The 25,123-nt window shown below is 41.0% G+C and overlaps 1 protein-coding gene across 1 annotated transcript in view; it reads left to right on the top strand.

The window, feature by feature from the left end:
• Positions 1–877: 877 nt before the first annotated feature.
• LOC131975982 (raftlin-like) overlaps positions 878–25,123 on the top strand; it is a 140,171-nt gene continuing 115,925 nt past the window's right edge. Inside the window, exons 1-2 of the mRNA XM_059338835.1 lie at positions 878–1,334; positions 17,973–18,156. Of these exons, the coding sequence (XP_059194818.1) occupies positions 18,009–18,156 (148 nt within the window). The 5' untranslated portion in view covers positions 878–1,334; positions 17,973–18,008. The remainder of the gene's footprint in view (positions 1,335–17,972; positions 18,157–25,123) is intronic.

Below are 25,123 nucleotides of genomic sequence, written 5' to 3'. Positions count from 1 at the left end.
CCTCAAGCAAGGATACTCTGTACCAACATGGACCTCTGCTGCTGCTGCTGCTGTTGTTCAAAGCAGTTGTAGTTGCTGTTGTTGTGGCAGAAATCACAGTTTATGTAACAGAAGTCTGGTAATTCACCCGAGTGGTGGTCCCTCATACAGACTGGCTTAAATAATAAATACGGAGCTATAGGGGTCCTGACCCGGACGTATTAAATATGCATAACCACAACAGAGCGGTGAAGTACTGAGGGTCACACACACACACACACACACACACACACACTCAACAAAACCACCATCTTGCATGTACCCTTTCACCCTTTTTCAGTCAAACTTATCACCAAATCCCAAAAAACACTTTCCAGAGCATGCATGTTTCACTGTACGTGTGTGGACTGTGTGTGTGTGTGTGTGTGTGTGTGTGTGTGTGTGTGCATGTATATTGACTATGTGGCACTATATTCTACTGCTTTCTTTCCACTTCTCTCCATCTCTCTCTCAAACAAACTATTGATTTCTATTTCTGTCCGCCCATCTTTCTTTAGTCCTTCACTCCCTAAACAACACCAGCCACCCTTCCTCCCCCTCCTCCTTCTCCCCCTCTCTCTAACTCTGGTATTTCCCAGCGAAGCCCCCTCCTCACCTCCCCCCTCTGTCGCCCCCTCCCCTCCTTCCCTCTTCCTCTCCCTTCCCCTCTTTTCTCTCCCCCTACCCTCCCCTCCTCTCCTCAGATGGATTCTTCAGTCAGCCGAGTGGAACTGGTGCGGCTGCTGGAGAGATAGGCAGAGAGGCAGAGAGGCTGTGCTGAACAGACGCTGGGTCAGAGCGCTCAGTTGCTTCAGACAATCACAGGGGAGCGAGAAAAAGACACAGGAAAAAAGACAGAGAGAGACAGCACATAGAAAGATAGATTGAAAAGAGAGAAAAGGGAGGGAGAGACAGGAGAGGGAGGTAAATATGTGACAGGATGTGGTTTCCCTGAGCTTGCAGAACATCGGTATACAGGCATACTTTGAGCATGACCTAAACACAGCGAGCTTACAAGTGTGTTCGAGCTCCGTTAGGTGGCGAGGGGGAAGACGAAGCAAACCGCTGGAGCTGCTGCTGCTGCTGAGCCTGTAGACGCTCTGCTTTCTCTGCTGCCTGCCTACCGGAGGACTGTGTTTCCTTTAATCCAGCCAGCTTCACGGCCACCTCTGTCAGCTTGTCGGACAGGATCTGAACCTCCATCCTCCTCCTCCTGCTCCTCCTGAGTAGAATGTGTTTCGCTGCTGGAGGCTCTGGTCCAGTTGCTGCCTTCGTGTCCAAGCAGTGAACTTTTCATCAAAGATTTTGTGAATCAGGTACGTTTCGCTTCCTGTTTGTGTCTCGACGTGTGTGTGGATTTTGATTTTGAACTTCTTAGCAGATGTGTGACTGATACTCACGCCTGACTCCCTGGACAGCAGCCACTGTAAACTTGGACTGCGTGGTGGCGATTGTTTCACCACAGAGAGTTGATTCATTAGACGATGCCGCAAGCCACAAGTTTGGCTTCTGAGCAGTGTGTTCAACAACAAGCTCTGAATCCACCGCTACCACACACACATTCACATGCTTGCAGGCACGCACATACTCCGGCCATTCATCATGCACATCAATAGGTCTGGTTGTTTTGAAGTCACATGTGTGATGGATGGTACAGAGAGGGGCTGAGAATGCAAAAAATGTCTACCTGGATCCAATCATAGAGCCTGACAGTGTTTCAAGATGTGTCTGGATTACTGTATCCCACCACTCCCACTGGTGGAGAGAGATACAGGGGTGTGTGTGTGATGTGTGAGCTACTGTACTGTACATATGAAGGGTAAAAGTATGGATTTCTGTGCGTGCTTGTATATCCGTGTCTGTCTGCACAAGTGGATGTTTACATGCGTAGACTATGTGCTCCGGTACACGAGTTCATCCAAGCATGCGTGCGTGTAGAGGAGGAGGTTTAAAGGGGAAAACAAGTTGAGCGATGGCAGGAGGTGAAGGAAGGGCGGGGGGATGTCAGGGAGGAGGAAGACGAGGGCATGAGAGAGAGGAAAAGCCAGGGGAAGAGGGTAAAAGTGTGTGTGTGTGTGTGTGTGTGTGTGTGTGTGTGTATGTGTGTGTGTGTGTGTGTGTGTGTAAGAGAGAGAGAGGGAGAGAAAGTGAGCAGCTCAGTCTGACTGAACTGCTGTTAATTAGTTCCAGCTGGTGAGCTGTGGAGCGTCGGGCTGCGTTAACTCTACAATGTTGGTGGGTCAGGAGTTGCCTCTGTCTCAGTTGGTCTGTTTCCCACAGACACACACACACACACACACACACACACACACACACACACGGGGAACATGAAAAACATACACAGATAAACATACGTAAAGAAACACACACTAGAATCACAGACAACACAAAAAGCTAAATCACAAAACTCTGAAACATGATATACACAAATTCCCACATACACAAAGACTATTATATTTATCTCCATGTTTCACCTTACAAACATATCAAACAAAAAGTCATCAACACACGCCTTATGAAGTACACAAATACAAATAAAAACGCAAACACATTGAGAAAAAACTGTGTAAATGCACAAAAATGCACAGGTGGTGTAAGTCAAGCGTGCACATCAAATGTGGTGAATCTGTGTAATGAACACATGCAGAACTGCACGTGAGCATGCATACATGCTGCACATACACATGACATAGGCACACTGGTGCATGCGCACACACACACACACACACACACACACTGTATTGAAAGGCCATATGGCTGCATCACACAGCCGCTCTGCAGCTCTGCTCTTGGAAATGTGGAAGTGATTGTGGTTTGGACTTCGCTACGCTACAATGTCAGAATGGGATCATTACACAGGGCAAAAGGTGAAGAAACCATTACTTTAAAGGGCTTATTCACTCAAATGACAAAAAAAAAACACAATTTTCTCACTAACCTCTGTGTTGCCATCCATAGTTTGGGGTGTAATTTCTCAGGTTTAAGATGTCAATACATTAGGCGTAAATGTAATTCCACTTCAGGTTCTCACAACACTGAAAAACGAGGTACCACTTTCTAATAAGACTCCCTTTATAAAGAGTTTATAAAGTCTAACTAATGACTCCACTGTGCCTTAATGTTTTATGGATCAGTTAAAGGGCATTATTAAGAATACCAAATGTTCCTTCTTTGTCTTTTTAGCCAGCTCCTTTAGCGCTCACCTTCTGAAAAGGGCTGCAGGGCATCTGGACCAAAATCCATTTTTTAACAAGTTATTAACCTTTACAAGTGTAGACGTAATGTATTCCAGTAGAAGCTTTTCAACTGATGATTTATTAACACATATATCTGCAAATGACTTGCTACTGTTTGGTGACGGCTTATTACAAAGTAAGAAACTCATGTGCCGTTATCAGTGAGGTATTAGTATTTACACAGATTACTACTTTGCTTCTATTAAGGTGGGGACCTGCAGGAGACAGACTTAAAGCTGTATCTTGACTTTTAGGCCTTTTCAGATATTTTGGAAAACTCGGTTGGTCCCACCTTCATCCAAACAAAACTCTTGGTCTAAACAAATATGTAAAAACATAACTGAGTACTAACTTAGTACAACCAAATGTTGTAAAAGACATTTTTAAGATAAACAAAATGTTCAAATAAACTGTCATTAGGGGAAAATCCAGTGTGAAAGAGTCAAAGTTGTGAGATGAAAACATGGATGACAAACAAGTTCATGGCTGTTTAAAAGTCAATGTTGCCATGGATACACAATGCTTATCTTCTCTTCGGATGACGGCTCACCTTGTTAGCCACCTGTCAATCAAAGGTAGCCACGCCCCAAATCATATGATTCTTCATCATCTATTTTCTTCTAATTTGGACCATAACGTACACAATTAACATGAAATTGTCTTGGACCAAAATTATTCTGCAACCGCCGCCAGCGCCCCCCTGTTGGAAGTTTCGGGAGGATGCAGGCTGAAGGCTTCCGTGTCTGAGCATGGAGGCAAACCAGGAAGTGCCTTAAGCTGCATTCTACTGAAAATTCCAGCAGCATAGTTCATAATTTTGACCCTTTCACTGTATTTTCACTTAATGACAGTTTATTTGAACGTTTTGTTCAGTAAAATGTCTTGTTCAGTGTTTGGTTTGACTAACAGACACTCCATGGAGTCGCTGTTCAGTCTATGCTCAGACCCGGAGGTGGCCACCAGGTTTATGCATCCATGTGCTGCAACGGTGCATCGAACACCTCTGTTCAGTGGAATTTGAGTGTCTGAATATTTTAATAAATAATCAGACTTTTCAGACCCATTTAGGAGTGACTAATTTTTCCCTTTGCATGACAAAAGAGAAGAAGAGCCTCTGTGCTGTAACCACAAGAGCCGATAACGGAGATTGCTCTGAGCAACAAGTTATTGGAAGAGTCTGTAAAGTCAGGATTATTCATCAGACGTTCAGGGCTGTTGCGTCAGACTGCCAGACCCAATGACGCCAATGCCTCTGTTCCTCATTGTAGTGGAAGAGAAACTGTACTTTTAACATGTAAAGAGCCCAGTAACTATGTGAGAATCAGCACTGGCTTGGCCATATTTGCCAGAAATGTTTCTGACACCTCACAATGAGAAAACGCCAGAACACATTGACGCTATCAGTCTAAAACTCAGTCAATAGAGTTTTGGAAAATTTTGGAAAATGTGAATTGGCTGAAGCTTTTCAAAATATTGACCATCTTGATCTTGGCCGAAGCTCTACAATTACTGGAGCTTACACTTCCCATGATAGAACTGTTTTTGTCTGTTTTTATTTAGATCCCCATTAGCTTTGCAAAGTAGCAGCTGTTCTTCCTGGGGTCGATCATCATATTTCACTGTGACAAATACAGTGTGGAAATACACAGAATGATAACAGACATGACATACATTATATGAATACATAACATAAAACAAAAAGAACACACAGACAATACTTAATTACATTTCACATAAAGCATGGTTGACATCACAAAACAAATACAAAACAAAACATCACAAAAAGACAGCTGCATCAATTAAAGTTGATATTTAGATCATGACTTTTTAGTTGTTCTTTAAAGCTATATAGATTCAATTGAGTAATATGATAAGGGAGTGAGTTCCACTGTTGCATTGCCCTATATATATATATATATATATATATATATATATATATATATATATATATATATATATATATATATATATATATATATATATATATATATATATATATATATATATATATATATATATATATATAACTGTACATTGAATCATAGTTTTGGATCTTGGTAAAGTAAAACAACCTCCAACTGCATGCCTTGTTGAATATTTATGTGCCTCTGAACTGAAAAACACATTTCTATAAATAATAAGAGTTGATTTTGTTATTATGGTATCCTTAATAAACACCATCATTAATGACAAAAATCTAGTTTTTACATCTAACCAACCTCATGATTTGTGCATTTTAATAACATTAGTTCTCCATCCACATAAAGAGCACCTCTTGCTACTTTATTCTGGACCAACTGCAACTTCCTTATATTACTCAATGCAGACTATAGAGCAGTAGTCTAAATGAGACAAAACCAAAGCCTGTATCACTTGCCTAAGAAGTTGGTGCATTAAATATTTAGCACATCTTTTGATTATTGATATGCTGTTTCCCATTTTAGTCACAACCTTTTTTAGATAGCAATGTCATAGGCAATGGCATAATAGGCCTTTCCTGACAAGTAATACCAATTTCTTTTTAGGAACACCACAGGTTTGTGTATAATTGTGTAGTTCAGTACTCCCTGTGATGATTAAACTGAACTTAATACTCCGACTTCCCTAAAACTTTGGCACATGAAACCAGAATTTACGGCAAAATACATACAAAGTAAGAGAATATTCTTGTAAGTTAGGTGGACTGACCCTTTAAAATCAGTATTTTCTTGAAACACATGAACACGTCTGTTATAACTCACAGTAGCATTCACTTTGATTCAGAGCTTTACTCATTACTCACTCTCTGAATCCTTCCTGTCAGCCGTCAGTTCATGTTATTTCTGAGTCTGTGTTGATTTTCTTTGACTCAAGTCTTTAACAAACATGTATTTTAATCAACTTATGTTTGCTATCTGATCCGGGCACAGTGAATCCCCCTGTGCCGTGTGAAATTTGATTAAGGTAATTGCCAAGCGTTGGCTGGTGTAAAGCATAATGTGTGCTCCTCTCCACTCAGTACATATAGACAAACAGACACAACAAAACACCAGAAAATATTTTTACGCTCTGAAATATTTAGGGTATATCTAATTGAAAGGAAGTTATTTTTAAACCATTTTAATTCCATTCTACTCTCATTTCACGCTATGCCTGTTTCACGCTGGAGAAAAACTCACACAAGCTTCGCATTTGGAACATGATGAAATATGAATATATGGAGGGTTTGATTCCAAAATAAGTTGCTGTAAGGTGACTTTTACTCTCACAAAATCAAAGTGAGAATAAAAATTAGATATTGTCAATATGAAAGTCTTGGGTTGGCAGAGTTACATGCATTTTTAGAGACATTCAGTGTTAAATTCCAAGTATTTTTCATAGTTTGGTGTATTTTGGACAGAAACTGTGTTGCGATTTGTTCTGATTTGCCATCCTCTTTGGCAGCAATAAAAACTTTGTGCAGTAAACATGGCTGAATGACACACTGGTAGATAAGGTGTGAGTTTGCAGCTCTCATGACAAGGTGTCATCTTGATTGCAGCCTCTGTTGCAAGTCTCACATCTTTTCCCTCTGAAATGCTCAGTTACAAGATCTCAGGCACAGATTATTTTCCCCTTACTCCCGTGCTAGGTGACAGTGATCAGGCTTTTGAAGATACTAAGTTATTCAAGCCTCTGGCACTGCCCTAGACCTGAGACAGCATATTAGGATGAATCCTCTAGGCAAGACTGAAAACAAAAGAGCCAATATTCAGCCGGTCGTGTCGTAGCTTAGCCTCGAAGCCAAGAGAAAGAAAAAAAGCCTCCCTCTTGATATTTCTATAAGGCAAATTGACTTCTGTTGTAATGGGTGGTCAAGAAAATTGCAGCAGTATTGATTGGGTAATGTTCAACACGGACATGTCGATAGGGTGTCTGAAAACCTAAGAACTTGGCTTCGGCTGGCATTCATAAAGAATGACCTGCCTGGAGCAAGTTCACAGAAGGCAATGAGTCACTCCCAGAAAACCTCTTGAAACCCCTCAGTGTTTTAGAGAAAAAAATTGCAAAACGGGCAACCAAAGAATTTTTTCTATTTTTAGTATTTCTCTGTTCTGCTTTCTTGAAATGACAATCGTGTTTCTATGGCTGCAGCTTGAAAAAAATAATCCAACACTGTTTGTGCAGGTTTGGTTGAGATAATGTTTTGCTTTTCATTTGTGAGAAGTGTACAAATCCCAGCGTGGATAGATTATGCATAACGAATCAAACTCATGACTGTCAAAGACATGCAGCAGAGAGGAAGGGAGAGGGAGACAGACAGACAGGAGGACATGAGTGTTTGCTATTGCACATGGAGTGGAGGAGCAGAGGAGTGGGAGAAAAAGGAGGAGGAGAAAGAGGAAGCCGGTCCTGCTGATGAGGAGGGGTGTGAGCTTATAGCAACCAGAGAAGGAGAAAAAAAGAAACTGACAATGAAAGAGAGGGAGGTTTAGAAAGATTGGTGTCTATTATTCTCCTGAGAAGGGAATAGTCATAGAGGGGTTGGTTCCCATGGCAATAGCTCTCTCAATGCATCCGTGTGTGTGTGTGTGCATGAACGGACTGTAACCGGGCCTTGAGACCGAGATGAGGTTGGCCGAGGCCATAGTGAACCGCAGAGCCACCCGGAGCCTTGAAACGGCGGAGAATCTCAGCCAGACACTATTGTTTACTCGCCTGTTCTCTCCGCCTCACTCATCACCCCTCATCTTCCATTTTTTTCCCACCTTTTTTTGTCCTGCATCCCTTTGCCGTTATGTATCGTCCTTGGGCATTCAAAGCAAATATATCAAATTCAGCGAGTTGAAAAAGCAATTCCACCTCTTGCACCCATGGCCTCCTTGTTGGGAGTACTGTAATGGTTGGGATGTGGAGACGTCTCCCAAAAACTAAATTTTAAGCTTTTCTGCAGCCCCTTTCAAATGTTTCAAGGCCTCTCACATTATGATGCATTCACTCAAGAAACGTTCTTATAATGACCTTTTTACAGTAAATTATCAGTTTACATTTTTTGACCCGAGTGCAATTTCTATTCCTTTCACCAGCAAATAAGCAAACCAAACAAGTTGACAACATTTATTTTGACAAAACAGTATGATGTGAAGCCATGTCGCTCCATTGTTGAGGTGAGGTGAACAGCACCTACCAAGTAGTATTTTTGTCTCCCCTTGCTCAAGGTAATGTGTGGAATTCATTGTTTTGTTCCAACCAAGAAAAACCACACTTAACTCATTCAATCACCTGAACTATCCTCACTTTTTGAGGATGCATCAGGTGTGCTCTTGCTTGGTTGGTGCAAAAACCTGCAGCCATGACTGTCATGGATCAGTTTGACCCCGTTTGAACCTAACCTTAACCAAAGTTTTGATGCACAACATATAAACACCTTCTAATCCACAACATGGGTCAAAAATAACCCGCATGATGATGAAAAATAAATGATAAAATACATTTATTTCAAAGATGTATAATAGAAACACTCAACCACACAGGAAATAACATTGAAAATAGATACGAGTCATTTTTGACCAATGTTGTGCATTAGAAGCGTAGTGATGCAAAAAGGGTTTTTATTCAAAAAGTAAGAAATGAAAACAAAAAATTAGGATGTATGATGATCAAAAACAAGTTGATTGAGGAAAACCTGCAATACTGAATGATGAAATTAATTTAATGCAAAGATATAGAACATAAAAACTCACTTTTTTCACATGGTCACTTTGGACCATGTTGTGCATCAAAGGGTTAAAAGTGTTCTAAACAGTGATTGTCACCTGTAAACAACGTGTAGCAGTCAATGAGACAATGAGAACAGGTTACAGTGGTTCACAAACGTTCACATTCAACATATCTTTGCTTAAAAAAAATGTGGAGATTCAACGAATCTAGTGTTTCTAGACAACCTTTATTTTGATGATTGGGTTGTAACTCCTGGAGGATGTAACGCAACTTTTCTCCAAACTACAGACCTCAAAAAGAAATCCTTCTCTTCTGATTTATGGCATACTGGGTATTACATTTGCATGACATTCTAGCAATGCATTTTTTCTCTTTATGAGACCTCCATCAAATGCGTCTTAAAGGAAAACTCCAATGAAATCCCATGATTTCCATCAAATTCTCGCCCCCCTGCATGTTAAATTGAGCTCTGTATGGTTTGCAGTTTTTTTTTTCGTGGACAGGCGTAGACAGAATAGATTCACAACAGTTGATGATTTCCAAGAGCGACCCAGTTTCACAGAGAACTAGTGTAAAAAAGCCTTTCAAGCCACTCGTGCAGCATAATCCACTTCTTCTCTGTCCATTTGCAGCCTTAAAAGATAGATTTATACAAAAATATGCCAGAATATTGCTAAATACATGGTTCATATTTCGCTGGGGTTAGCTTGTGATGCTCATGAGAAGTGTAAGCAGGTGTGGAGAAGGAAAACAGCTAACTGTGTGAGTGATTGTGTATTTAGCCACATGGGGCCGAGCTCACCATTCAGGCCTGCAGGCAGACAGTGCTATATTTAACCAATAGGTTCCGAGTGGATTATATCTTTAAAACTGTTTGAACAGAAGGGTCCTGTGCAGTATATGTAGATACACACTGTAGGTCGGTCTCTTAAAAGGACTGTGTGCTCACTAAAGGTTACAGCTTTAACATCCTGTCCATTGTTTTTCTCTCACTCTTTTTTTCCACCCTCTATGTCCCACTTAAGTGAGGATTCAAGGTGGTGAGGACGGAAGAAAGGGAAGAGTGGGGAATTTCCAAACGGAGTGTGTTAACATTTTTCAGCCATCACCCCAAACAGCAGAGAGCGAGGCTGAAGCTCACAGGGTTACTTAAGGACTTCAGCTTATTGGACACATTGGCTGCATGTCCTGTGACCTGTGGTCATCAAAATAGTTTGTTTGTCACTGCATGTTCCAGAAAAACAACTTGTGGGAATTTTCTTCTTTTGCCAGCTGAATTGATTAAAGTCTGGTTAATTTTAGGCATAAACTGGTGCTTTCACACATAGCCTGTTTGGTTCAGTTCAATCAAACTGCCAGTGACGGCTGCAGCACATAGACAAAAAAAATAGCAAAAAATGGAAGATGAAATGATCATGACGTTTTCTATGTCTATATGTGTAGAATAAGTCACAGGCATTAAAATAAAGAGCTTTAACTCAACACTTCCGGTTTCCATTTCAAAATAAAAGCCCAGTAGTGTAACTGTGGTAAGAATCTTTTTCATTTGTTAACTCAAGGCTTTTATTCTGAAACATGCAGGACCGGGATGTCGCAAATAAGTCACAGGCATTAAAATAAATAGCTTTAACTTAACACTTCCGGTTTCCATTACAAAATAAAAGCCCAGTACTGTTACTGTGGTAAGAATCCCTTTCATTCGTTAACTCAAGGCTTTTATTCTGAAACATAAACAGGACCAGGCTGTAGAGAATAAGTCACAGGCATTAAAATAAAGAGCTTTAACTCAACACTTCCGGTTTCCATTTCAAAATAAAATCAGAGTAGTGTAACTGTGGTAAGAATCCTTGTCATTTGTTAACTCAAGGCTTTTATTCTGAAACATGCAGGACCGGGATGTCGCAAATAAGTCACAGGCATTAAAATAAATAGCTTTAACTTAACACTTACGGTTTCCATTTCAAAATAAAAGCCCAGTACCATTACTGTAGTAGGAATCCATATCATTCGTTAACTCAAGGCTTTTATTCTGAAACATATACAGGACCAGGCTGTAGAGAATTGCTGTAAACATTTTCATTGTGATGCGATCAACATTATCTACATTCTTCACAAAGAATCACTAAATCAGATATTTTTTCTTTGATGGTCTGGAATCTGATTTATTGTCATGAATAAAAACACATCTTTTTAGCCCTGCTATGTAATATAAGATATATTTTATTCATAATATAATTTGGAATAATTGTCTTTTTCTCAATTATAGCCCAAGTTTTAACCAGAGCAGTTTTCACTGTGACTTTGTTTTGAATGGCTAAATATTGTATTAGCACTTGTTTTGACTCCTTTAGCCACTCAGACAACTCCTGTTATCAGATCATATTGTTACAAACACATCCTAAAATACAAATACAAACATCATGACCAGCTGATCTCAGAACTGTGTGGGAGAAGTGATGTAATTAGCACCTCTTTGTAATTAGCAGGCAATGTTTGTAAGACTGCTGCAGAAGAAAGTGTCTCGTTCTTCCAGCTCTGTCAGTTGTTCACGCTGTGCGCTGTATTATACAACAGATTAGATGTTTGCTGGAAATGTATTTTCCAGAAAATAACATAATATGCAGCAAATAATATATTTTATAGGGTTTGTCTTCTTGTTGTTTTTTCGACATTAAGTGCAAATGCCGTGAAACAGGTAAATTAATATTCTAGTAAATATTAACCATAAAATTGATTTTTTTTTAAATAGTATTATTCAATTGCTTAATGGTCTAATATGTTAAATTACAGTCAATTCTATGAAAAATACAAAAAAAGGGAACTTTCTGTTTTCTTACACTAAAACTTAAAATCAATATATATATATATATATATATATATAAACCATCTGGTACCAAAAGTTACCACATAAACTTCCAGTCAAATTACAGTAAAAAGAATAAAAATAAAAATAAAATACAGGTAATTACTGTATATTATGTGCATTTAAACAATGTATGGTTGTATACTCTCATTTGCTGGCAGACTTTTTTATGTTTGTTTTTTTATGAAGGCAGTGCATGTGATTACAAGCAACAGATGTCAATCTACACACTTAATGTGGACAGAAAGTTAAAATACAAATTTGAAGAACTACCTTGTTGCTGAAATACATAAGGTGATGACCTCGCTGACCCCTTCCCCTTTTTGCAGCAGTATTTCATGTTACTTCAGCCTTCATCATTTTCCTCAGGAGGTTGCTTGTCAGGAAAGCAGACTGTAAACGCGACCATTTGAAGCATTTCAGCCACTGATGTTTTCCCTGTGAGGTCAGTTTAAGTGACGGTGTGGAAAGCCCTCGACTCTACCCTTCACAGTAAACTACGGGTGATACTGAACCGGCAGTATCCGCCACAGAACTCAGCCTTCACTACAGCGGTCCACTTTACTTGTCAGATTAAAAAGATCAAAAGTCAGAAAAAAGGCAAAGAGGGCGAGGGAGATAAAGCGTGAGAGAGGAAGAGAGCGGGCTTAAAAGAGAGACTACATGGGGAAGAACACAAGAACACAGTGTCCTAATTAATGTCCTCCTCCATTAATCCACTCTGAAGCTTCCCATGCTGCCTGGGTTTGATCTCAGCAATGTTGCTATCAAAGCCTTGTAACATGGTCTTGTAATGTGGGGGAGATCTCAGTCAGACAGCATTCAAATCATTCAGAGCAGCTGCTTCTTGATGCTGATGCTGTGATGTCTCTAAGTGCAGACATCAGGTGAGCTTTTGTATCATCATCTTCTTCACTGATGACGATGTTCATCATTAGAATCATTAAAAGCTCCATTACTCAGTATTTTTCATAAACAGTGGATCTAATGATTACAGTCTGCAGGACTTTTAAGCCTCTTTTAGCTAGTTGTTTTGGTATTATGCATGGCCTGAAAACATGCCCCCCCCCCCAAAAAAACCTGAACACTAGCTACACTAACAGCCAGACACTTCAAAACAGTGTGATTGTGGCCCTTTACAGGGAGCTGTCATAAAAAAAAAAATAGGGTTCCCGGTGGCACTTACCACAGAGGCTTGGTCCTTGCAAGCTATAAAAAAAAGGCCCAAGACAAACCAAAAAACCCTTATGAACCAGACTCAAGCCACAAATTTAATTAGATGGTGAAATTATGTTTCGGCAATCAAACTGGCATCACTTATCGCTTATCCATACTAGAGGTCGACCGATATATCGGGCCGATATTTGCGTTTTTTACTTGTATCAGCATCGGCCGATACGTGCTTGCGTTCGCCGATCAATCAGCCCATTTCACTGAGCCAACACCAGGCAAGGCTCGGTGCAACATCTGCAATTCTCTGGTGAGCTGCTGCTGATACCAGAAAAAAGAAAAACACATCAAATATGTGGATCATCTGAGGCGCCACCACCTCCAGGCCTAGAACAACATACACATGGTTTACTATCCAACTGTTAATATGTTTTGTTTGTTTTGTTAATAAATGTTTCTTTTTTTGTTTAAATTGAGACTTGTGTAACATTTGTTATCATTGAGTCATTTTTATCATGTAAATGGAGGGAGAAAAGGCAATATCGGCTTCAAGAATCGGCCCAAAAAAAATCAGCCCAAAAAAATCGGCAGCACATATCAGGGATCGGATAAGACTGATGTCAAAATAATCTGTATCTTAAAAAAAACCCGTATCGGTCAACCACTAATCCACACCCTGGACAGGTCTCCAGACTATCAAAGGGCTGACACATAGAAACAGACAATCACGCTCTCATTCACACCTACAGGCAATTTAGTGTCACCACATAAACCTAAGTGCACATTTTTGGATTGTGGGAGGAAGCCGGAGTACCCGGTGAGAACCCACGCTGACACGAGGAGAACATGCCTGACATGACTCCGGAGTCGAACCGGTGACCCTCTTGCTGTGAGGCGAGAGTGGTAACCACTACAACACTGTGTAGCCCCCTTTTTTGTTTCCACTGTCTGTGGTGTATATATATAAGTCATAGGATAAAATAAATAGCTTTAACTCAACACTTCCTGTTTCCATTTCAAAATAAAAGCCCAGTAGCGTTACTGTGGTAAGAATCATTTTATTCGTTATCTCAAGGCTTTTATTCTGAAATATGCAGAACTGGGCTGTAGAGAATTGTTCTAAACAAGCTTAATTTATGCTGTAGTTACAGTTTTCTGTGCTTAACATTTTCATTATGATGCGATCAACATTATCTACATTCTTCACAAATTATCACTAAATCAGACTTTCAACTCAACATGGACTGTAATGACTCGTGACTTCACTTGGCCTTGAGCATTTTGACTTCTTGAAGAGGGAATTCTGATTACTTCGGGCTTGAAACCCAAAGTTTAGGACTTTAGGATATGACTTGGGACTTCAGTGAAACTTACTTGTGATAAACCCACTGTGTGCCACCTGTCTGCCACAAAACAAACTAACTTGGCGGCCAGCTAGTGAACATAATGACGCATTTAGCAAAAACAGAGCCTGATATTTCCTTCAGGAAATGATGGAGACCAAAACAGAGCAAAAAGAAGACTGAATATGGATTTATTCAGCACTAAATGATTGCTAATATGTCTTCTGCATGTGTAAACAAGCATCTGTTAGCATTAACAAGTTCACACTAACAATTTTATTAGGTGATAATATGTCGGGGCTTTGTGATTTTGAGCTTTCAGTAGAGTTCCACTGCCCCAAAGTGGTCCAAAATCAATCATTTCAGCTTTAGTAAAGTGCTAAATCCCCGGAGACGCAACAGGCAGTGACCTCAGTGATCAATGTGAGCACGGAAGACAAAGAAACCTTGGACTGACAAACTGTTGTTGACTGACAGGTTGAAAGACGAGCACCTCCCTGATGGTTCCTTTCACATTCAGCACAATACAAACTGCTGTGGGATGTTTTGGTTGCAAGGGCCAAAACTAAGTGCAGCCGAGCTACAACAAAAGCATCCGAACGTCGATGTGGGATCACGAGGAGAGAATACTATCGAATAAAACCTCTTATCAAATAAAACCTCAAAATGCCATTAGCAGGAGACAAAAGATAGAACAAAATGGCAAAGAGGATCGTTGCTAATTCAGCAAAAGGGAAATCAATGGCCCTCTTCCTGTTATTTTTTCTGTAGCTCCAGAGTCTGTCTACCCCATCAAGCCTCCCTGACTCCCGGCCTGTCAATCTCCCAAAAAATGTTTTTAAAAAAGGGTGAAGAGGAGCTGAGGCGGGGTGTAGTGGGGGCTGCAGCTGCCCGGAGCTCCCACCTCAGAGGAGAGGTTCGAGGCAAGAAACAGTGACTCAGAAAATCATAAAATATAAAAAATAATCTCACATTTTCTCTGTCAGTGCAGCTCTAAAAATACTCCTGTTCGCCTTCGCCTCACATCTCATCCTCCCCGGTCTCAAGGAGCTATGCAAATACAAGCCCCTCCATTTTTTTCCCTCATCCACTTTGTTTTCCTTCCATTACCCCTCCCTCAAAGCCCCCATCCTATTGTTCTGACTACCTCTTCTCCAGCTCTTGTAGACTACATGACAGAGCCTCGCATTCGCTCTTGTTGTTCCTACGCTCTCCAGGGTACGGAGAGAAATGATAAAAGCTATTTACAAGTAACTGTAGGCAACAGTGGAAATCCAAGACTTGGAAAAATTCATTTTTTCCATACCCTGTTTTCTTTGATGGCAGAGCCATTTGTGATGCTGCGTGGTGAACTGCAGCACAGTGCAGCGCAGTCCTGAGTGACAATTTAAGGGGGACTGAAGCGCTTTTAGGGACTTTGACTACGCCAGCTTCTGCAGATTGTGTTCGGCTTTTCTTTGTTCTCAAAAAAAAACGGAAGTAAGACGTCAGTCCTGTCCTGCTTTTTGAAGTTCAAACCGAGAGGCTCGCAGCATGCAGGACCGGAGTGTGTTCTGGTATTAATCACAAGTCCATCAGCCCGTGGTCCATTTCAGGGAGCTGTTCTGAGGCTCGTGGAGATATGATTGTGATGCATGCTGAGATTCATAAAGCCCAACAAAGACATTCATGTAAGTGCCACTGGAAACACTGGCTTTCATGACAACCGTAATGAATCTCCTACCTCATCTTTCACTCTCTCTCCCTTCTCCCTCGCCGTGTGTTGATCACCCGTTTTCTATTCAACGGGCTGTAATTGCACGCTCTTTTTTTTCACTCTCCAGACTCTACTTGCCATGCGTTAACCCGACTCCCCCACCCATTTTCCGACAAACAATCTCCAACCCGGCCACCCCCGTTTCCTCTCTCTCCCTTGATTGATTCTCACCTTTTCCATTCTTGCCGCTCACCTCATTAACGGAGCCCCCGTCTGCTCGTTTCCTACATCCCGCTTCCTACATCCCTGCCCCCCCGCCCCCCTTCACTTCCTGTCCTGTCTCTGAAGCGATGGCTGGCTTGGATTCGTAGTTTCCAGCCAAGGCCCTGTGACGTTCTGTAATTAGTACGGAGCATAATAGAGAGGGTTCCTCATCCGCTGAGGTGGAAGGGGAGGGGTAGGGAGGGGAGGGGAGGGCACCACTGCCATCTATCCATCCATCCATCCATCCTTGAGTTTAATCAGTGGCACACAATAGGATGTCACCTGCTCCCAGACGCAGTCGCTGGAGAGAGGCAGCGATGCTGTCACAAACCATTTGGGGTGAAGCGGCGTCCATGGCGCCGGCTCTGTAAGGCCTCCTCTTCTTCCACGGTTGTCTGTGCTAATTTGGTCTCCCTGGGAACGAGGGAGAGGGAACCCGTGAAAAATCAAGCTCATTTAGTCGTGTTTATTTATTTATCTACAGACGCTTATCCGGCATGTTCTTCTTTATTGGTTTTCCTGCTGAAATCCCTGAGGAATCACGGATATCATAGAGCATGGATATTTGCTTTCATATATATGTGTGTGTTACTGTCACAGAGAGGTTAATCTGGCCCTAAATCAGCCATAGCCAGGAGGGAAAGTACATAAGTATATTTAGTCACATACTGTACTTAAAGGTGCATTATACCAATGTTTTGGGTCAGCGTGATGTGACCCAAAGGAGACTCCAAAACCACATTGTGTTTTTTCTACTTCACTAGATTAATTTAACATCTATACTTACTTTGATAAAAGGTGCATGATCGGTTGATACATTAGCAAGAATTAATTAAAATACATAAGAATAAACATTCCAGTTGTACCTGTTGAGTACTTTTACTTTTAATGCTTAAATGACATTTCTCGCTCGCATACTACAAACTTTGGGTGTGTTCAGAACTGTAATCTGACACTAAAATGAGACTGCTGATGTTTGAACAAAGTGCACAGCAGTTACATGCATTTATTTTACTTTTTTGAAGTATCTTTTATTACGTCTAAACAAGTACTTTTTTGGTCTAACCTTAGGAAATGAAACCGAGACTGTTAGTTTAGTAAGGGCTTTTATTTTGAAGACGCTTCTGTGGGTTCTATTTGTGGGAAGGAATAAACGATATATGTGATTGTAAATCCCACTTAAGTTAATTTTGGATTTCAGTTGTTAACAAGATGTCTAACACAGAGTCAGACCTCGGATTTGTCTTATCATCGTATGGTTTGGATGATATGGAGGAGAATATTCCATCTGCCAAACTCCACATTTACTTTTATTCATTTCAAGATAATTGTGCACTAAAGCCTACCATTAACCATTTTATTATAATAAAATATAGATTTGTTATTGAGTGTAAAGGAATAAAACATCCCAAGTTATTTTTAAGTGTCTTATTAATGACTTTCATGCCTGGGATGGTAGAATTAAAAACATTTGAAAATACACCGGTACACATAATTTTCAGCTAAAGAGTGTAAAAGTGTAAAACACACCCACATGATCATTTAAGTGTGCTTCTTCCGCCTCCAGTTTTGAACACCACACATACACAACAGCCATGTGCACGTAGTCATTTACTTGCTGGCTACACACACACACACACACACACACACACACACACAGGTGACAATGAAACATGTCTCAGTGTGTTCCGTCTGCTTCACAGGGTCCGTGCACTGAGAGACAGACACACTGTGGAGCCATGGGCTGCGGGCTGCGCAAGATGAAGCCGATGTCGGAGGAGAACAGTCCGGGGAAGATTTACTCCACGCTGAAGAGACCACAGGTGGAGACCAAGGTGGGCGTGGCCTACACCTACCGCTACCTGGACTTCCTCATCGGCAAAGATGGTACGACAAGTTTCTATCAATCTGCTTAAAAGTGGTTTTAAATCATCTGTGATCTTTGCCATTTTAGACAGAAAATGCAACTTTTAGCTTTAGTTTTTTAATTACAAATAAAGTATAGCCTGCCATGTGGAGCACTAAAAGCCAGAAATCTCAGCACAGAAATAGTTGCTATTGATTAGGAATCCCCACATTCTCCTTTTGTAGATATGTTTATGGTCATTTTGTGCTGCGGGGGTCATAAAAATCTAAATTATTGCCCCTTCCACATGCACAGCCGAAATCATATGAATAGCTCACAGTCTTTGGCATTTTGCTGCATCATGCCTCGGCATGATAAGAAGACAATATGCCTCACAAGTTTTGCAAGGAGCTAATCTGCACTGCAATCTACAACTCTTTCTGCTGTGTGTAGTATTTTCCTGAATAATGCTACCTCCAGTGTGATTAATCTGCCTTCTCCCACTCTGAAAATGCCATTATACCTGCATGTCCCTAGTATAAAAACATTAGGGATTCAGACACAGAATAAATCTATCACTCATGTATATGGAATAACAGCACTCTGGCAATAGTTCTCATCAGGATTTTCTTGTAATGATGGAGTGTTAATTAGAGCCTGCTCCCTGTATAGCAGCCACTGTTGTAATTTCTTTTCTCACAATTAGTCAGTCTTGCTTTCACGTTGTGCTAATGATATAGAATTTTCCAACCCAATCCACGCCAAACATCCTGCTGGCGGCCATCAATTATGTATGGCACCAAATCCAACCTGCTAGCAGGGGATGCAAACAAAGTAAAGGGTGGCCTGCTGGGTGGAGACACTGTTTTGTTCAAGGTCACAACTTTCATCCTCACAAAACTCTGTTCCAGTTTTTTATTTGAGGAAATTGTGGCATGACTGGGTCTGCACTCTGGCCAGCCTGTTCAGCTGTAAACAAGTTGACTGGGAAGATGTTGTGGACAGTGAAACAGAATCTGAATCAGCTCCCTTTTCAAAGACAGAATACCTTCACCGATGCACACACACATACATTCCTATTTAGCAAACAGTGGACTGTGACTCTACCCTATCCAAGTGGGGACTTCTGTTTCTGGCCATTTTGAAAAAACAAACAAAAAAAAGAACAGAAATTATACTTTTTCCCATAATATTACTGCAAATGTGCTATTTATTTATGTATTTTTGAAAAGAAATTGCCAAGAGGGGAATTGCATCTTTAAACAATGTCTACCCATCAAAGAGGGGGAATCCACTGAAAGCAGACACGAGGAGGAGCGGCCGGTGTAGCCCCGTCCTCTCTTTCCCTTTCCTCAGTCTGAGGTGTTTATGAGATAGGAGGGTGTTGCTTCCTGAGATGCCGAGACACAGTAAAGTAACAGCTCAGGGTCTTTGTCCTTTAGCCTGTCCTATTTTTAACTTGTGTGTTTGTGTGTTCATGTGTATTGAGAAGTATTTATGTGTTTGTCTTGTGTTATAAACTCAGGTTTACAGAATACATTAGGTCAGGGTACAGTTAGATGAGGACAAACATTAAATTAGCAAAGGGTAAAATTAATCCAGGTTAGTTTTGGTTAAATTTAAGTGGTAATAATCAATATTTCTATAATAGCAATGTGCCAAATGACAATATGAGACTAATGTGACAATGTTAAAAAGATCCTGCAGCTCTCCTCAGTTTAACAAAAGATTTATAGCAAGTTTCAGTGCAATCTTTATCTGTCTGCTCTGTAACTGTACACAGCAGGCATTTTTTTTTTGTTTTTTTCGTTTTTTTTGTTGAGAAAAAGCTAAAACGATCCACTGTACTTTACTTGCTCAGCACCAAACGTCAGACGGACACAGTAAGAGACTGGCTGGTGGAGCATTTACCACCTAAAGATACAGATATTTCTCTTAGGAGTTGGTGGAGACCGAAAACAAAGAAGACATCAGAAAAGAAAAGAAACATAACTCCAAATGATGTTCACCCATAACTGCTGGATGTTTTAACAAGGAACTGTTAACTGTTAACAGCCAACAAGTTCACCATATGAACATAAAAGTTGTTTTTGCTGACCCAAAATGGCCAAAAAAATCAGCTATTGTATGCTTAAGAAATTTATATTACCAATAACAAAAAGAGGCATTTTTTTGGGACCGTCTGCAACAATGTTTATGTATTCATTCCCAAAGAACTTGAGTGCTGCATGCTGATACATGCATATAAATAGGTTGCTTGCCTTGAATATCCAGATTAAGTGTGTGATGCTAATGAATTCACAAAGCACTCTAACACATCCAATATTCCTGATGATAGTCGTAACAGGAAAGTCATTCTGCTAATCCCCTCATAAAGTAGACCCTCTTCGTCTTCCTCCACTGCTGGGCACAACACTCATTTTTCAGACACACTGCTGTGCTTCCAGTTTACTTCCAGGACTTTTTGCAGCTCGCAGGCAGAACCAACACAGAGAAAGAGACCAGATGAAAGCATATCGATATCCCAGAGTCATTTTAAAGAGTAATCCAACTCCATTATTTGACTATTAGTAAGATAACCTGGTGTTTAAATGACAGTTGCAATGATCAGATGTATTGTACTTACACTGATTGTAATGAAATTTCCTGACTGCCTGTAAACACACTGATCTCCGTCCTTCTGCTGTCAAATATATTGATTTTCAAAGTAGAGTGTAATGTCATCTGCAAACTTGTACAGGCTGTTTGAGCAGCCGATTGCTGCTTAACATCAGCACTAGGGTTGCGGTCAAGTTTAAGATGGGGCGCAGAATTAAGGGCAGATTAAGGATAAATATATAATGGGGGTCATTAAGGTGAGTAAATGGGAAATTAATGTGCTCAGAGACGATTCTGTGTGTGTACTTCATGTGTGTGCTCCGGGACAGGGAGGAGCCAGGCTGCTATATATAGCCATCACTATGTTATTCCTGCTTATGACAGTTATAGCTGAAATGATGGTGGGAGGGGAGTTCGGTTGCGGCGGTGGGAGGGCGCTGAGGAGGAGGAGGAGGGGGGGGGGGGGGATGGTACGGGAAGCCGGGAGATGTAGTGTGCAGCGTGTTTGCCCTGACAGTTGATTAGTCTCCATTAGTTTGTCAGGCTGACTAGACTGGATGGATGAAGCCCGAGCCGGGGAACGTGGGCGTCTGGGGCCCCCCCCCATACAGGCCCTGACACAAGGGCGGGGCTGGAAGAGGAGGCTGGAGGTGGACGGGTGCCTCCCTTTTGTTGAACTCTGTGTTTTGGCTTATGGCCACATTATTATCTTCAAGTATGCTCTTGAATGGTGGGGGTTGGTACTTACTGTAATCAGTTTCCTGTTACTCTGTCTCTCTGTCACTGTCATACGCCTCAGTCTACGTTTCTCTGTTATTTATCTTTTAAAATATGTGTGTGTGTGTGTGTGTGTGGCTGTTTCCCATAGGAGCGCATTAAGTTTGATAAATCAGAGTTTGTCAGTGCAGCCCCAGTGGCTGTATCATTTCTCTGCATCAGCAGGTTTTTGGGTTGAAGGGTTAGCGTGTTACTCATGGCTGTAATTACCTTGTACCAGGTATGTAAGTGTAGGTAATGATTCATGTGTCTAGCCCTTTTCTACAGGAAACCTGTTAAATATTTAAGGCACAGTCAAAGATTATGAATATGAAAATGGTCTCTGGGAGAGCTTTAGGGCGTTCACATAAATTCGGCGAGCTGCTACAAAAATCAGGGATAATTTTTTACATGACAATTGGCTCACAGTGAAACTGGCATAGAGACCTACTAACAGTATAACATACTTTTCTCAAAAATGGGAGTTCTGTTCAAGTGACAATCTCTGGGCCTGAACAGTGAAGCCGATGTGGCAGTGCCTTAAACTTGCATTCTTTCTAACGGCCAGCAGGGGGCGACTCCACTGGTTGCAAAAAAAGTCAGTTTGTATACAAGTCAACAGGAAAAATGACCTGACTTCTGACTTGAGTTATTACCTCAGTGAACGTTCTCAGAATAAGTTAATGGTTTCAATTATTAGTTTCAAATCTTCTTTAATACAACATGATGCTTATTTAGTAAAGTATGGTCCCATTAGGGTTAGGGTTAGGGTTAGAGTAATTTTAATAAACGATAAAACAGGGAATGCTTTAGGATGTGGCAACCGTATGAGTGACAGGCCGCTTTCCATAGTGCACTGTGTGTTCTCTTCAAACTTTGTATGTGTTCTCTTCATCAAAGTTATGGTCGCTTAAAATGTCTGGTTCAGTGTCCAGTTGGACAAAAAGACACTTTGAAGAGTCTGCTGTTCATTTAGAAGAACAATTGTCCCTTTCTAACCTAGCTAGCTAGCTAACGATAGATAGATAGATAGATAGATAGATAGATAGATAGATAGATAGATAGATAGATAGATAGATAGATAGATAGATAGATAGATAGATAGAAATGACTGTGTTACAGCATCAGCAAAAATGAAAACACAGAGCACACCTTAAAAAAATATTGAAAACAATATGAGAATATCAAAAACTATAATAACTATAATAACTATTCAAAAACAACTGTACAACAAACAACTGCACTTACTAAAAATAAATAATAACTTCACATTTGTACATTTAATGTGTCACTTTCAAAGTAACGAGATGTTCCTTTTAACAAATAAAAAGCAATAAAAGCCACTCTTAATCAACTTAAAACAGTCAGAGGTTTTGATTACACAGACTGACTTGGTCTTGTTTGACCAGTAGCTTGAGGTGGCTAATGTTAGCTAACCTCAGATAGATGTTATAGTTCAGCTTGCTCACTTTGTCTCTAATTATGGTGCAATCAAGCTTCATTTTTAAGATAAAGTCTCATTTTAGCTTTTGTGTTACATCCTTAAATCTTAATGCAGCTTGTATTCTTCAGGAATTTCAACCATAGAAGAACTTAAAAAGCACATTTTAAATTCAGATATTGTTATTGGCTTACTCTTATCTGCTTTACCCCAAACTTGACTATTCCTGTCATGTCTCAGGGATCAGATGATTTATGAAAAATCTCCATATCACAACTCATCTCATGCAACCGAATCAGTAATGTCGTGTGCGCATTAATTAATGACTGTAGTTTGTTGTGACACAATAAGATCTTTGTTTGTTTGATCCTGTAAACCAATTGGTAGCATAAAACATTAAACTGTCATATGAAAAACAGGAGCTACCACGAAAGAAATTAATTTTTTATCAACTTCTAATTCGGGAATGATTATTACTGTACAAAGGAAAGCCTTTTTTTTTTTTTTTAAAGTGAATGTAGAAGCAGCAGAAAAATGTTCTGTAGCAGTATTATAACTGGGGACAAAATTAAGGCTGACTTTTTGCCTCACCTCTCTCTTCTTGTGGAACTGTGCCCTCATGACGCTGAGTTCACTCCACTATGCTACTGCACTGTGAATAATGTTTGTAATAATGTCTTGCCGAAGTGTTAGATCATAGCTTTTCTGCAACTGCCACCGCAATGGCCCTGCAGGCTACTAACCAGCCACCAAATGTACAAAAATAACAGCTTTCACTGCAGAAACAGTGATGAAAGGAAGAGTAAATCGGTGGAAAGCTGTAGGTAATAAACCTCCTCTGCTCCGAGTATCAGCGTCAGCCCACCAATGAGTTGCTGCCTCATGTTGCTGTATCATTTCGGTGCACGCACTCAGCTTCATGGTCACTCCGCTACATTCATCCGCCTCTGAAAGAGCTGCTGAAAAACAAAACGGAGAGACTGTTTGATATTGAGATCATGACCCTACAGGGAGCAGAGAAAGTGCCTTGCTGTTGCTGTGTTAGATGGTGTGGAAAGAAGCCATTTCATCGTAAACACAATCACAACTGACTCAGGGATGTGCGGCATGAATCTCATGTCCCCAAAATGTGATTTTTTTGAAATGTTAAAAAAATGCCAGGAGAAATGAAAAATTGAAAGCTTGCTCAATGCGTCGCGTCGCCTCTTCTCGGCAGGCAGGTTGGGAATAATGGGAATATAAAGATGTCGCCCTTGACATCAAAGCCGGTGAGCAGACATGTGAGGCCCGCACGCACACACACAGGCCCAGACACACACCGTTTGATATCATCTCAGGAGCTAGACACATCATTTATATGCAAAACCCCCGGAGCCCCGAGTCCCCTTGTTAATATGAGCTGTAGCCGTGGTGGCAGGTGAGTGACACGCAGGAGCAGCCTCCCCCCCTCCACCCGTCACTGCACTCAGATACAAGACCGAGCTGCAGGAGAGGTCAGCAGGAACGCCGCACGCCGGAGTGGCTTTCCGAAGGGAGATTAGTCCTTGGATGGCGGGGGAGCCGGGATTTATCCCCTGGCTCCTCAGCCTGAGAGGTGGAATTGAATCGCAGTTATTGGAGGGGAGAATGACATTGAGGACTGAATTCACGGTCATCTGGTTTTTACATTATATTTCCATTATATTCCCGCTGCCCAGGGTGTGGCTGCGCAGCTCAAATCACAACACGATTGTAAATTAGATGCAGGCAGAAGTGAGTTGAATGAGAAATGTGTTTCTGTTGGTGTGAGAAATCAAAATGGGCAAGTGGTGATTATGTATCGGAGGATACTGAATTAATAATCCGGACCTCCTTTGGAACAGGCCGGTCTTTGCACACTGAGCGCTCCTGATGAAGGTATTCAACATGATTACCGGCAATCTTTTTTAGAAAATGTGCATGAAATATGCATCAGCCGCCGTCCGGACCGACCGTACAAATTCAGGCTCGTGTCGCTGCTTCTTGTTTCTGCCTCCATCCATAGTTAGAGGCATACTAAGTGGATGCTACTCGTATTGTTTCGAGCCAGTCAGGCAGCAAAATGCCAAGCCATCGTTTGCTCAGACAAAGATGTCAGAGCAGCATTTTAGGCGTGTGACAGAGCCAGAGCTCAGCAGGTTCCATTCGTTAAGCTTCAAACGGCTGCAACTGCTGACAAAGTTTTCAGCAACAGG

The sequence above is a fragment of the Centropristis striata genome, chromosome 8 (assembly GCF_030273125.1).
Source record: "Centropristis striata isolate RG_2023a ecotype Rhode Island chromosome 8, C.striata_1.0, whole genome shotgun sequence".
Taxonomy (NCBI): Eukaryota; Metazoa; Chordata; class Actinopteri; order Perciformes; family Serranidae; genus Centropristis; species Centropristis striata.
This window is presented reverse-complemented; position numbering and strand designations above follow the sequence as displayed.